Below are 13,568 nucleotides of genomic sequence, written 5' to 3' on the forward strand. Positions count from 1 at the left end.
TGGGAAGATCTGCTGGAGAAGGGATAAGCTACCCACTCCAGTATTCCTGGGCTTCCCTTGTGGCTCAGCCGGTAAAGAATCTGCCTGCAATGCAGGAGACATGGGTTCCATCCCTGAGTTGGGAAGATCCCCTGGAGAAGGGAAAGGCCACCCACTCCAGTATTCTGGCCTGGAAAATTCCATGGACAGTCACAAAGAGTCGGACATGACTGAGCGACTTTCACTTACTTACTCTTGTTTTCAGTATTTTCTAGCATCAGCGTCTTTTCTAATGAACTGGCTGTTCACATCAGGTGTCCAAAGTATTAGAGCTTCAGCATCAGTCCTTCCAATGAATATTACAGGGTTGATTTCCTTTAGGATAGACTGGGTTGAATTCCTTGCAGTCCAGGGGACTCTCAAGAGTCTTCTCCAGCACCACAATTCAGAAGCATCAATTCTTTGGTGCTCAGCCTTCTTTACGGTCTAATTCTCACATCCATACATGACTACTGAGAAAACCATAGCTTTGACAGTACATACCTTTGTCAACAAAGTCATGTCTCTGCTTTTTAATATACTGTCTTAGGTTCGTCATAGCTTTCCTGCCAAGGGGTAAGCATCTTCTAATTTCGTGGCTGTACTAGCTGTCTACAAGTCTGTGAAGTGTGTTTTTCTCTAAGTAAGTCTAGTTTTTAACCCATTACTTTGTCTCCAAATTTTTTCATGATGAAGCAAGAACCTTAAATTCACTGGCAACACAAACACTGCCTTTGACTTGAGTTATAACAAAAATATAATATTTTGCTTATTTCTGATAATTAAAAATGGCTACTTGAGTAATAATTTTCACTCAAATTTTGGGCTTAGGTCTCCTTTAAAAGCTATCTAAGAAAACTTACAGTGATGTCTATTTTTTGTTTTAACAAATATTCCCATATCCTTAGAAACTTTAAATATAAGCATTAGTTTTTCCTCCTCAGAAATAAGTCTCTGGATATTTCCAGAACAAAATAATATTGTTATCTCTATAATGCTAACATCTTGGCTTGAATGTTACAGGAGTAATGCTGTTAAATTTGAACTCTGACCTAAATAAGATCAAAGAAGATCATGCTAGCAGTTAAGACTTCTGTCTAGCACTGAAATTAAAGAATACCTTTACTTCTTAAAGAATACTGGCCGTTAAAAAAAAAATACTGGCCCTTAACCTCTGACTCTATGTAAAAGTCCTATAAGGCAGACAAACTTAATGACTTATTTAAATATATTTTTCATCACTTTTATGGAATATTTTGACTCAATTAAAAAACTAATGAGCTATCTACATTGTGTTTTTGCTAGACCCATCACATACATTATCGTTTCCCAACTAAATTTATTTCTAGATTATAAACTAACATTTTTACCCTAGACAGGACCTATGATAATCATTGAGTTATCTAACAAGCTGATAACTATAAAACTGCAGCCACATCACTGGAAACAGTGGGAGACTTTATTTTCTTGGTCTCCAAAATCAAAATCATTGCAGATGGTGACTGCAGCCTTGAGTTAAAAAACACTTGCTCCTTAGAAGAAAAGCTATGACAAACCTAGACAGCACATTAAAAAGCAGAGACATTACTTTGCCAACAAAGGTCCCTCTAGTCAAAGCTATGGTTTTTCTAGTAGTCACATATGGATGTTGACAGTTGTACAATAAAGAAAGCTGAGTGATGAAAGAATTGATGCTTTTGAACTGTGGTGTTGGAGAAGACTCTTGAGAGTCCCTTGGACTGCAAGGAAATCCAACCAGTCAATCCTAAAGGAAATCAGTCCTGATATTCATTGGAAGGGCTAATGCTAAATCTGAAGTTCCAGTACTTTGGCCACCTGAGCAAAGAACTGACTAATGATGCTGGGAAAGACTGAAGCCAGGAGAAGAGAATGACAGAGGATGAGCTGGTTGGATGGCATTACTGACTCAATGGACATGACTTTGAGCAAGCTCCAATAGTTGTTGATGGGCAGGGAAACCTGGTGTGCTGCAGTCTATGGGGTCACAAAGAGTTGGACACTACTGAGGGACTGAACTGAACTGAGATGGCATTTGTGCACAAGTAATATGACAGAAATCATTCTGAAGTGGAACACTCTGGTCCCTGAGAGAAAACAGTGAAGCAGAGAACAGAGTAAGACTTTATTAATAAGAACAGTCTTTAACTGGATTTGGCAATATTGCATGGGCAAAAGTACCACAGAGCAGACTCACAGCAAGTGCCTTTAATTGTCAATAAAATGACACTGCTTTAATCAGTGAAATTCTCCCTGTTGATTCGAGATGGGCAAAGAAAAGCAATAAACATAGTTTAGGTGTCAGCTATGCCACATGCAAATTATTTGACTTTGTGCAAGGCACTAATATTCCTTGGGACTCATGTCTTTATCTGTTAAAAAAAATGGAGGACCTAGACTAATGATAACCCCTATGAGTGACTCAGAGGAGACTAAGTTCCCCAAAACCTTTAATATGAAGGTCTAAGACATCCACAGTGATCCCAGAATATTTGTTAAAAAGTTGTACTTTTTAACAGCTCAAGTACACATCTCCTATCCATACCTATCTTCCTCCCTATTCAGGAGGACTTAAATAAGTTCTTGTGCTGCCACCAGCTCAGCCTGGAAAGAACCCCAAGATTTTTTTAGGCTTTGGATTCTCTCTCTGACTGTAGTATCTTTACATGGGTGGTCGTATACTTAAACGCATTAACTCCTGAAAACTATAATTAAAGCAGATTACCATTATGTGAAATATTAACTACAGAGTTGGGCATGACTGAAGTGACTTAGCATGCATGCATGCATTGGAGGAGAAAATGGCAGCCCACTCCAGTATTCTTGCCTGGAGAATCCCAGGGACGGAGCCTGGTGGGCTGCCGTCTATGGGGTCGCACAGAGTCAGACATGACGGAAGCGACTTAGCAGCAGCAGCAGCAGCAGCATACTGTTAAAGGTGTCTGCTTGGAAATCACTAACAAAACCCAGTGAGTGAACAGGAAAAACCTAACGAATAGTGAACTAAAGATGCTGATTAAATAGGATAGAAGAATAGGATAATGAATTATAAAGTAGGGAGAAGTGGGCAATGCCTAAATAGACACCCCAGGGAATCTACAGTTACTGCCTCTGCCTCTAGCTCTTTAACAACTTTTTCAGGAACTAAGAAAATAATTTAAAAGTACAATTGACCAAAATTTCTTTTTCTGCAAAGAAAGTGACTGCATTTGACAATGCAGCATACCTTCTAACCCAGTAAGTTTGCAAAGTCAGCTTGACAACCATCTTTCTTAAAAATATGCCTCTGGGGGTTTTCCCTGGCAGTCCAGTGGTTGAGACCCCATACTTTCACTGCAGGGGGCATGGGTCTGAGACCTGGTTGGGAAACTAAGATGTTGCATGCCTCAGTGAGTGGCCAAAAAAAAAAGCCTTTGAAGCCCATTAAGTAGCTGACTAAAAATACACCTTGCAAAATTCTTTAACCATCTTATTTCCTAAAGGTCTTCCTTTGTGGCTCAGCTGGTATAGAATCCGCCTGCAATGCAAGAGACCTGGGTTCAATCCAGGGGTTGGGAAGATCCCCTGAAGAAGGTTAACAGCTACTCACTCCTGTATTCTGGCCTGGAGAATTTCATGGACTGTATAGTCCATGGGGTCACAAACAGTTAGACACAACTGAGCAACTTTCACTTTTCTAAAGTTCTGTGCATATGTAAAAATGAAAGTTTCTCAGCTATATCTGTTATGGACTATGTGTCCATTTCCTTACCACCCAATTCATGTCAAAACCTTACCCTCCAACTGACCGTATTAGAAAGTGGGGCCTTTGGAGGTAATTAGGATTGGATGGGAGTCATGCGTTCAGCCCTCATAAATGGGATGTGGGTAAGTGCTCTTGTAAGAGTCACAAGAAAGCTTGCATCCTCTCTCTGTTCTCTGCCCTATGAGGATACGATGAGAAGGATGTCCTCTGCAACCCAGAAGATGGACCTCACCAGAAACTGACCATGTTGGTACCCTGACCTTAGAATTACAGTCTCCAGAACTGTGGGAAATAAATTTTTGTTGTTCATGAGGCTTCCTAGGTGGCTTAGATGGTAAAGAATCTGCCTGCAATGCAGGAGACCCGGGTTTGATCTCTGGATCAGGAAGATCCTCTGGAGAAGGGCATGACATTCCACTGCAGTATTCTTGCCTGATGAATTCTATGGACAGAGGAACCTGATGGGCTACAGTCCATCGGGCTGCACAGTCGGACATGACTGAATGACTAACATATGCACATGCATAAGCCCAGTTTATGGTACTTTTTTATAGCAGCCTGAACTAAGACAATACCTAACAAACATGAACGTGTAAATATAAAAAAAATTTTATGAGTACAAAGGTTTTCTTTCTTATCTCAACTCCTCTAATTAATTATTGATCCAAACTGTGATTTCATTGAACATCTCATCTAAAATTTACTATTATAACAATAAAGATTATTTTCTCCCCTCAAGGAGTTTATGTTTCTAAGGAAGTACAACTAATTGATAGCCATAGTAAATATGGGCTTCTCAAATTTTTTTCCCACTCTACTAATTAGTTTAAAAAAACACCCTTGGGTTTAAATCTGCAAAGGAGAGCAAACGACTGCTTTTAGTAAAAAAACAAACCAATTAGACTTGATTATTTTATTCTCTTCATCATTGATCCTCATGATGGACTTAGAAATATGGAATATTTTTAATAATAAACTTAAAAAATAAAGAGAAAATTCTCTTTGTTTTACGTCTCAACTATCGTGCCTTTCTTTACTTTTTAATTAGTTAACGAGACCTCTGTTTAATAAATTATCTTAGAATCTAGCTATCATTTATATTAGATTTTCCTTAAAAAATATATAGGATGATTGATCTTTAAAATATACTTAAAACATTGAAATCTCAAAGAAATATTGAATAGAAAATGTTGTAACAAAATTTAAATTAAAACTGGATTACAAATATCTATACTATGATCCCAATTTTAACTTTTAAAAAATGCTAAGAATGGAAAGATACACATTAAAATGTTGTCAGTCATTTTCTCTAATTTAGAGTTTTTCCATTATTTTTCTTTTTGTCTTCTGAATTTTTAACAAAGAACCTGTACTTTATGTAATCAGAGGAAACATTTATATTAACATCACTTTATTTTAAATAAAATATACATAACCTGTTATAAACATATTTCTATAAAAGTGTGATGTTGAAAAATAATAAAATGCATCAATCTGATTTCTCAGAAAATAAAAGTCTGAAGATTTTAACTTTCTCAAAAGGCAGAGTTGTTTCCCTGTATAAGCACTCACTCTGCTGGTGACAAAGAGAATGCACTTATATCCTGCCAGTTCTGAAGTAATTGCATTATTTGCTTCAAACACCAGAGGGCAGGGTTTTCACTAGGAAACAACTACCAGTTATCTCTATGTTATATACCTTTTTTGGGTCTGTGGTTTCCGTTAATCTGTGATCAAAGGCCACTGTATTTATTATGTCTTTTTGGACTGTACTTCTATTTAGTAAATATGGATCAATTAAAATTACAGTTTGACTCAAGATAAAGCTGAAGATAAAGTTGGAAAAGTAGAGTAGGGTCACTTGGGGAATGCCTGTTAGGCTATTCTTGGGAGTCAGACTTGCTTTTGAGCTAACAGCTGATTTATCATATATAAAATTGGACTTCCCAATTTTGGGTGACTCAGACAATACAGAATTTGCCTACAATGCAGGAGCCCCGGGTTCAATCCCTGGTTTGGGAAGATCTTCTGGAGACGGGAATGGCAATCCACTCCAGTATTCTTGCCCAGAAAAATTCCATGGACAGAGGAACCTGGGGGACTACAGGCCATGGGATGACAAACAGTCAGACACGAATGAGCAACTAAGACACACACGTATGTAAAATGAACTTCTCTATACTTATCAATATGTAAGTCTCTGATCTGACACTATCTCATATTTGAATGACTAAGACATTGAAAACTGAGATCCATCACTACTGGTTCTAGTCTAATAAAAAATGCAAAGATAAATTTTAGGAAATTAGTTAAATGTCCTTAGAATTCCAGATCCTTAAAGGAACACTGAAATGCTTTTTTCTAACTCTAAAAGCTTCTAACACATGAGTCTTAGGAATTCTAGTGACAGTGGAAGTGAAGCTGAGAGGGAAAATATTCCAGGAAGAAAGAACAGCAAGAGCAAAGCCAAAAGTTCAGTTTGTTTAGAGAATGTCACAGTAATTTGGTAATGGCTAAGAGAGAGGGAGCACTGGAGAAAAAGCTGGAGATAAAGCTGGAAAAGTAGAGCAGGGTCACTTGGGGAAGGCTTGTTAGGCTATACTTGGGAGTCAGACTTGCTTTTGAAAGAACTGAGAAAGCCATTGAAGACTTTTAAACAAGAGAACTGTGACTAAGATCTGTTTTTATAAAGGCTGTAACACACAGGATAAATCAGAGTGAGAGCCTGGGAGCAGGGGACTCCAAGGAGTCAAGTACCCCAGCCAAGACTTTAAATAGGGCAAAAACACCGTGGGTGCTAGGACAAAGTTTTCCAATAACACCTCAAAAGGCAAGAATGACTGGACTTAATGAAGGGCTAAATAGAGTAAAAAAGGTTTTCAGGCCTTGATAAGTAGGTGGATACTTATGTCTTAGACTAAAAGTTTTAACAATTCTAAGTGCCAGGTGCTTTCTGACTCCAGGTGGCAAAGTCTACTAAATACCTGGAAATACAGGACTAGAATTCAGGGGAGAAGTGAGACATAAATAAGTAAAAGAAAAAACAATAAAATTAAGGTCTTTTTTGTATGACTTATTGTACCATCTACATTAGACTCACACCCTCATTAAAGTTAACTGGTTGATGTCAATGAGCAGCAATAGAAAGTAACTCTGAAGTGAATACTCAGCAAAATTAACTTTCAAACTGAATGTCACCCATGTAAATTACGTAAGGGCACTGCACCATTACATATAACTTAGTTTAGATTATTAAGTAATCATTATCCACTCAAAACACATACACAAAACTTATTGGCAAGTATGTGATTTATGTTACATATATAGATAGGGATTTATTAAGATGCTTTAAATAAACTTACACATTTCATTTAAAGTGAAGTCAAAAATTTTATAAATATATTTATAAGACAAAAAAATGAATTTAAAAATAACAAAGACCATTAATAACAATGATTATTAGTAACTATCATTAGTATCAAACTTATTTACAGAGTGCCTCAAACATATTTCATTTGATCTCTATGAGTTGTCCATGGGGTGGGCAGGAACTGGTAGTAACAACAGTACCAAGTATAGTACTCTTGATAACATATGTATCATTAATAGAATTTATTTTCTACTCTTCATACTCTTCTCCCACTTCTTCCAACCTTAGTTTGTAGAATAAACTAGAGGTCTTAGATGCTTTCATTTGGAAAATTGCATTTAAAACCCGAGTCTTCCTCACATAAACAAACTAGATTAGAATACTGATTACCAAATTTTCTGAAACTCTTTGAAACAGAAAATACAGACCAAAGAAATTTAATGTTCCACTATAAAACAAATCTAATATTGTCTAGATATATAAATTTGGGGGGTATGCCATAAATGCTTGCTAATTATTACACAGAGTTTAAGGAAAATTTCAATTCAATTACTAAGTCTTACCTATCCAAGCATGAATTTTTAATTCAGCCTTCATAAAGTGTTTCAAATGAAATTTCATCCCAAAAGGATTAATAGCCGTCAAAGTTTGATACATCTTATTTTTTGAATTTAATTTTTAAAAACACCTCTGCATTATCTACATATAGAGTTTAAAATATTCTTCTCCACTTATCTAAAGACGGAGCCAAGCTGTACTTTATAAAGATTGGGACCTCAACATATTATTTCAAAAATAAGCAGCCTCTTGCTTCTATTGTAGTATGTTTAACAGAGCTGGAATAGGTTGGGGAAAAAAGAAGCAAGAATACTTACTTGAACCTGGCAGGTGAAAGAGGAGTAGGAGGAAACATTCCTGGTTCAAAAGAATCAAAGTAAGTCACTGTCCAAGAAAAGCTGCAGCAGGAGAATCCAGCAGTTAGGGATATTATAAGTAGACTCCAGAATCCTTAATGGGGAAAGAGGAGAAAACTTGGATTATTAACACCAAAGCAATTAAATTAACTCAGATCACGTTCAGAAGATCATACATATTTCTAAGCCTCTAAATTATACTTGAGTGATAAAAGAGATATGAGCCTTGGAGAAAATCTTTTGTGGAAGTGTAAAGTATTAAAGCACAACTAGAAGTCATATCAATGAATATTTTAATTCAATTATAATTTACCATGTGGAAAAGAATACAAATTCAACTTAAAAATAAAGCTTTTATCTTCAGTTTTATATAACTGAAACTGTGGGGAAAATGTTAAAACACTTCACTGTTAAAATGTCCTAACATTTTTTATTTAACTCGGTGATCACAGCTTGCTACTTTTTATTACTTAGTACTAAGTGATCCTTGAGAAACCTATAGGCAGGTCAGGAAGCAACAGTTAGAACTGGACGTGGAGCAAGACTGGTTCCAAACAGGAAAATGAGTACATCAAGGCTGTATACTGTCACCCTGCTTAGTACATCATACGAAATGCTGGGCTGGAGGAAGCACAAGCTGGAATCAAGATTGCTGGGAGAAATATCAGTAACCTCAGATATGCAGATGACACCACCCTTACAGCAGAAAGTGAAGAGGAACTAAAAAGCCTCTTGATGAAAGTGAAAGAGGAGAGAGAAAAAGTTGGCTTAAAGCTCAACATTCAGAAAATGAAGATCATGGCATCTGGTCCCATCACTTCATGGGAAATAGATGGGGAAACAGTGGAAACAGTGGCTGACTTTATTTTTGGGGGCTTCAAAATCACTGCAGATGGTGATTGCAGCCATGAAATTAAAAGACGCTTACTCCTCGGAAGAAAAGTTATGACCAACATAGATAGCATATCAAAAAGCAGAGACATTACTTTGCCAACAAAGGTCCGTCTAGTCAAGGCTATGGTTTTTCCAGTGGTCACATATGGAAGTGAGCGTTGGACTGTGAAGAAAGCTGAGTGCTGAAGAACTGATGCTTTTGAACTGTGGTATTGGAGAAGACTCTTGAGAGTCCCTTGGACTGCAAGGAGGTCCAAGCAGTCCATCCTAAAGGAGATCAGTCCTGGGTGTTCATTGGAAGGACTGAGTTTGAAGCTGAAACTCCAGTACTTTGGCCACCTCATGCGAAGAGTTGACTCACTGGAAAAGACCCTGATGCTGGGAAGGATTGGGGGCAGGAGAAGAAGGGGACAACAGAGGATGAGATGGCTGGATGGCATCACCGACTTGATGTACATGAGTTTGAGTGAACTCCAGGAGTTGGTGATGGACAGGGAGGCCTGGCGTGCTGCGATTCATGGGGTCGCAGGGAGTCGGACACAACTGAGTGATTGAACTGAACTGATCCCTTTCTTTCCATACCATGAACTTTTGACATATGAATTAATTTTATTAGAGTGTCTACTCTTTATAATTTTCCTACAAACATTACAAATCTAATCTGATTACTTAACTTTGCTCGGTACATGAAGAAATGTTACTTTCCAATTTATAAATGGGTTGGGATCCTAGATTTTCATTCACACTGTAACTGCAATTTATAAGAGATATCAAGTCAAAAGAACAGTACTACAATGAGCTGCAAGAGGAAAGAGTTAACATATGGAACAATGTGGGGAATAAACAGTGACTGAGAGAGAGAAGAAATTAATTTGAAGGATTGAAGATACACATTCAAATTGCCTCCTTCATAGTTTACCAAGCCACCACTACCAATGAGTGTATCCCAGGCCTCAGGAGTACACAGAAGAAAGGCTGAGAAGACTACAACAGAGGCTGACTTATGAATTACTAAATTCCCTGGCTGCACAAAATGCACAACCAAATATAGCTTTATTTTAGCAAGTAGAAAATAAATATGTGGACTGGACTGTCTGTAAACTAATTAAAACTCAGTACCAGACTGAGTTACTGAAAGAGAAACTCAGAGCAATGAAGTAATAAACAAATCTGTGGCAAAGTATTTTTGAAAGATAAACCTAATTTTTTTCTCCTGATAGTTCCCCTTCCCTTACCCCGTTTTCAAAAGATAACGAACTTTGTGTTAACTGCCCCAGAAGGATGTGGCAAAGAAAGGAGAAACAGCCCTACGTCTCTTTGGTTTTTATGCTGCAAAATTAAGGGCACTAGTAGGACAGATATAAGAAGGAGGAGGGTAAAGACAAAATATTTTGGATAGCAAGGATACAGAAAAAAATGTGTAGAACAGGGAGACAGTGAGGGCTTTATCTACAGATGAGAAACAGTCCTGGTTTTGAAAGTGGTGTACGTGTGGCTACATTTGTATGTGTATATGGAGAGGTGGTAGTGTTGCTGAGGCTTCCTGGTGGAGCCATCAAGAAGCCACACACACTAAAGAGGAAATGGAGCTGTATACAGAATCTTGGCAGACAGGTCCTGAGCCAACTTTGCAGATGCCTCTGCCTTAAGTGGGGCATAGAAATAGCACATGGTTATGTGGCTTGGAAGCTGCTGAATCTGAAAGGCCATCCTGAACAGAATGCAAAATGTTTCAGCAGTAAGTCATTTGAGCAAATGTCTTGAGGACTAGATCGTATTCCCATCCCAATGTCCTGGCACAGTCAAATCCTAAAACTGTACCCAATGTGGGACTGAGCAGAGAGAACCTGAGTAAAGACTGAGGGCAACCTTCCTGCCAACTCAGAGACTGTATGGGGACTACGGAGGAATGATGGAAAATTCTAAATATCTAAAAAAGTGAGAAAGACACAAAATAACCAACAACAAATGTGAGGCTCCCTAAGGCCCATCTGGCTTTTTCACTCAGGTGCTTTAGCAGGACACTTATTGGATTTAACACAAAAATATTCTTGAGTCTTCAAAAATAACTACTATTCTATGATCTAAGTGCCTGCCTCATTTTGGGCATTTTAGTTATTACATTCACTTTGAACTGATCAACAGTTACATCCCTGATAAAAGCCACATCACAACGATAAGGCTAAAAGAGTACCTCGCAATACTGTAGTACATTGCAATACTGTGGTCTAAAAGTGTGTGTATGCGTCTGAAATTACTCAATTCATGTATGAACAAGCAGAAAAGCCACAAAAGTTGGCAGTTCACAACTGCATTTTTTAACAAAAATCTTTAAGTTTAAAATTTGATAACTTATGTTTTATAAACCCATTTTACCAAGTTAACATAATTTTTTAAAGGTACATAAAAATTAAGTTAGTCTTCCTTCTCCAATTTACCAACTCTGTTTCTAAAAGCAATCTTTTGTAAAAATTACAGGTAATGTAGATAGCTATGTACAAGAATGAGCCAGTTACATGCAAATGTATGCCATGTATTTATTTTCTCAGCTTATTTTCCACAAATGGGATTCTCACTAGAAAAACTGTCCTGAACTTTTTCACACAACATTTTTGGAGACCTTCCATATCCAGTACACATAGCCGCAATTCCACTGCGTATTTTTATCACTGCACTTTTCACCATTAAAAACAAAGCTGCAAGTAACATTCTTACACAGTTATACAAAGACATCTGTAACAAATTTCTGAACAACTGCTGTGTCAAAGGATACAGGTCTTTAAATACACACATCCTTGTTTCTTTTCTATAGTTAATTTTCATCAGTTGATATGATGGAAAATCTCTTTCATCCACTGTAACCCCGTGGACTCAATGGTTTCACCTAAAGCAAATACGAGAGTAGGTGGGAAATTCCTATTCTAATCCCTTTACTGGAGTTTTATATTCACTTATCTGATTGAGGAGATCGGTTTTCAAAATATATGATTTTTATTTCAAAGTATAGTTATTTTCCTAGAAATATGATGGCAGCTCTGTTTTCTAAAAAAGCTTCCAGCAAAGAAAGATTATGATATGTTGTAAACATTTCAATTTTATTTAGCAATTTCAGGCTTATAGAGATGAGATGACTTTCAGAAGTTTTATGAAGTCAGAGATGTAAGCAGAAACAAACAGAAAAACAAAACAAAATCTCCCATGTTCCCATACTGGGAAAGGTGTCTTATTAAAAAATGTTAAGCTATCAGTTACATTCTTCTAAGATGTATTCCTGTCATAAATAAACAAGAGGACAAGATGTGACCACATATTGATAAATTCCAAGTTCTGTTTTAGAGCTTCTGATGTTTGAAATGTTTAAGTAAACTGAAATAGTATGAAATATAATGCAGTAATAAAAAAGAATGAGGTAGAACTATGTTTACTGATACAGAACGAACTCCAAGATATTTTAATGAAGCTGCAGCATATGCATGATTACAATTATTTTTTCTACAGCTGTGATAAAACTGCGTATCTTAAGTTATTATACTTATTATATACATATAAACAAATAGAAAAAGACCTGAAAATACACAAGTAGGTTAATGGTCACCTTTGTTTTAATGAAATTTTTTTCATGAGACTATAACTCATATAACTAAGTTATGAAATTAAAAATCAAAATTAACAGGTAGTTTTATAAGCTGTAAAAACTATAACCACCTGGCTACTAATAAAAGCTTTGATGGACTTATGCATAGAACTAATCAACAATTTTAATGGTAAGCAAATGTGTGCAACTTTATCAAAAAGCTCAACAGCCATGGGTCTTCAAACTTATTTCCAAGTACAGGAGCAGAGGAAAGGGATCTTTCCTCCTCTACCAGTGCCATCTGACCTGAACACACAGTTGGAGTACAGCAGCTGCACTGATAAAGGTTTCCACTCAACTATTCTGTCAATCTGCCACTCAGCTTGTAGGAATTCCACTCCCTTTCCTATTAAAAGGTTAAGGAGTGAAAGGGAATATTCTGATTGAAACTGATGAAACTTGAGTTAGTATCATTTGTAGTTTTCCAATCCTGTTAAAACATCATATTCACAAGGGAAACTTTAAAAAAAAACTTTTTTTATTATGAACAATACACAAAAGTAAAAGAAAGAATATAGTGAGTGCTCACTTTGGCAGCACATTAGGCGATGGCACCCCACTCCAGTCCTCTTGCCTGGCAAATCCCATGGGCAGGGGAGCCTGGTAGGCCGCAGTCCATGGGGTCACTACGAGTCGGACACGACTGAGCGACTTGACTTTCACTTTTCACTTTCATGCATTGGAGAAGGAAATGGCAACCCACTCCAGTGTTCTTGCCTGGAGAATCCCAGGGACAGGGGAGCCTGGAGGCCTGCCGTCTATGGGGTCACACAGAGTCGGACACGACTGAAGTGACTTAGCAGTAGCAGCATACTAAAACTGCAACAATCCAGAGATTAGCATGGCCCCTGTGCAAGGATGACATGCAAATTTATTAAGTGTTCCACATTTTTGGAAGCAACCTAGATGACCACTGACAGATGAATGCATAGAGAAGCTATGGTATATGTATACAATGGAATATTACTTAGCCAA

At 37.3% G+C, this 13,568-nt stretch overlaps 1 protein-coding gene and 1 non-coding gene across 2 annotated transcripts in view; one reads left to right on the plus strand and one right to left on the minus strand.

Moving 5' to 3' along the window:
• The window catches only part of ARL6IP6 (ADP ribosylation factor like GTPase 6 interacting protein 6), a 36,949-nt gene that overhangs the window by 16,726 nt on the left and 6,655 nt on the right, over nt 1-13,568 (minus strand). The window contains exon 3 of the mRNA XM_052635804.1: nt 8,027-8,159. Within this exon, the coding sequence (XP_052491764.1) occupies nt 8,027-8,159 (133 nt within the window). The remainder of the gene's footprint in view (nt 1-8,026; nt 8,160-13,568) is intronic.
• LOC128044012 (U6 spliceosomal RNA) lies at nt 13,384-13,486 on the plus strand. The gene has a single exon (XR_008199005.1). It is a non-coding gene; the product is annotated as a U6 spliceosomal RNA (small nuclear RNA).

Source organism: Budorcas taxicolor, chromosome 2 (assembly GCF_023091745.1).
Source record: "Budorcas taxicolor isolate Tak-1 chromosome 2, Takin1.1, whole genome shotgun sequence".
In the NCBI taxonomy this organism is placed as follows: domain Eukaryota; kingdom Metazoa; phylum Chordata; class Mammalia; order Artiodactyla; family Bovidae; genus Budorcas; species Budorcas taxicolor.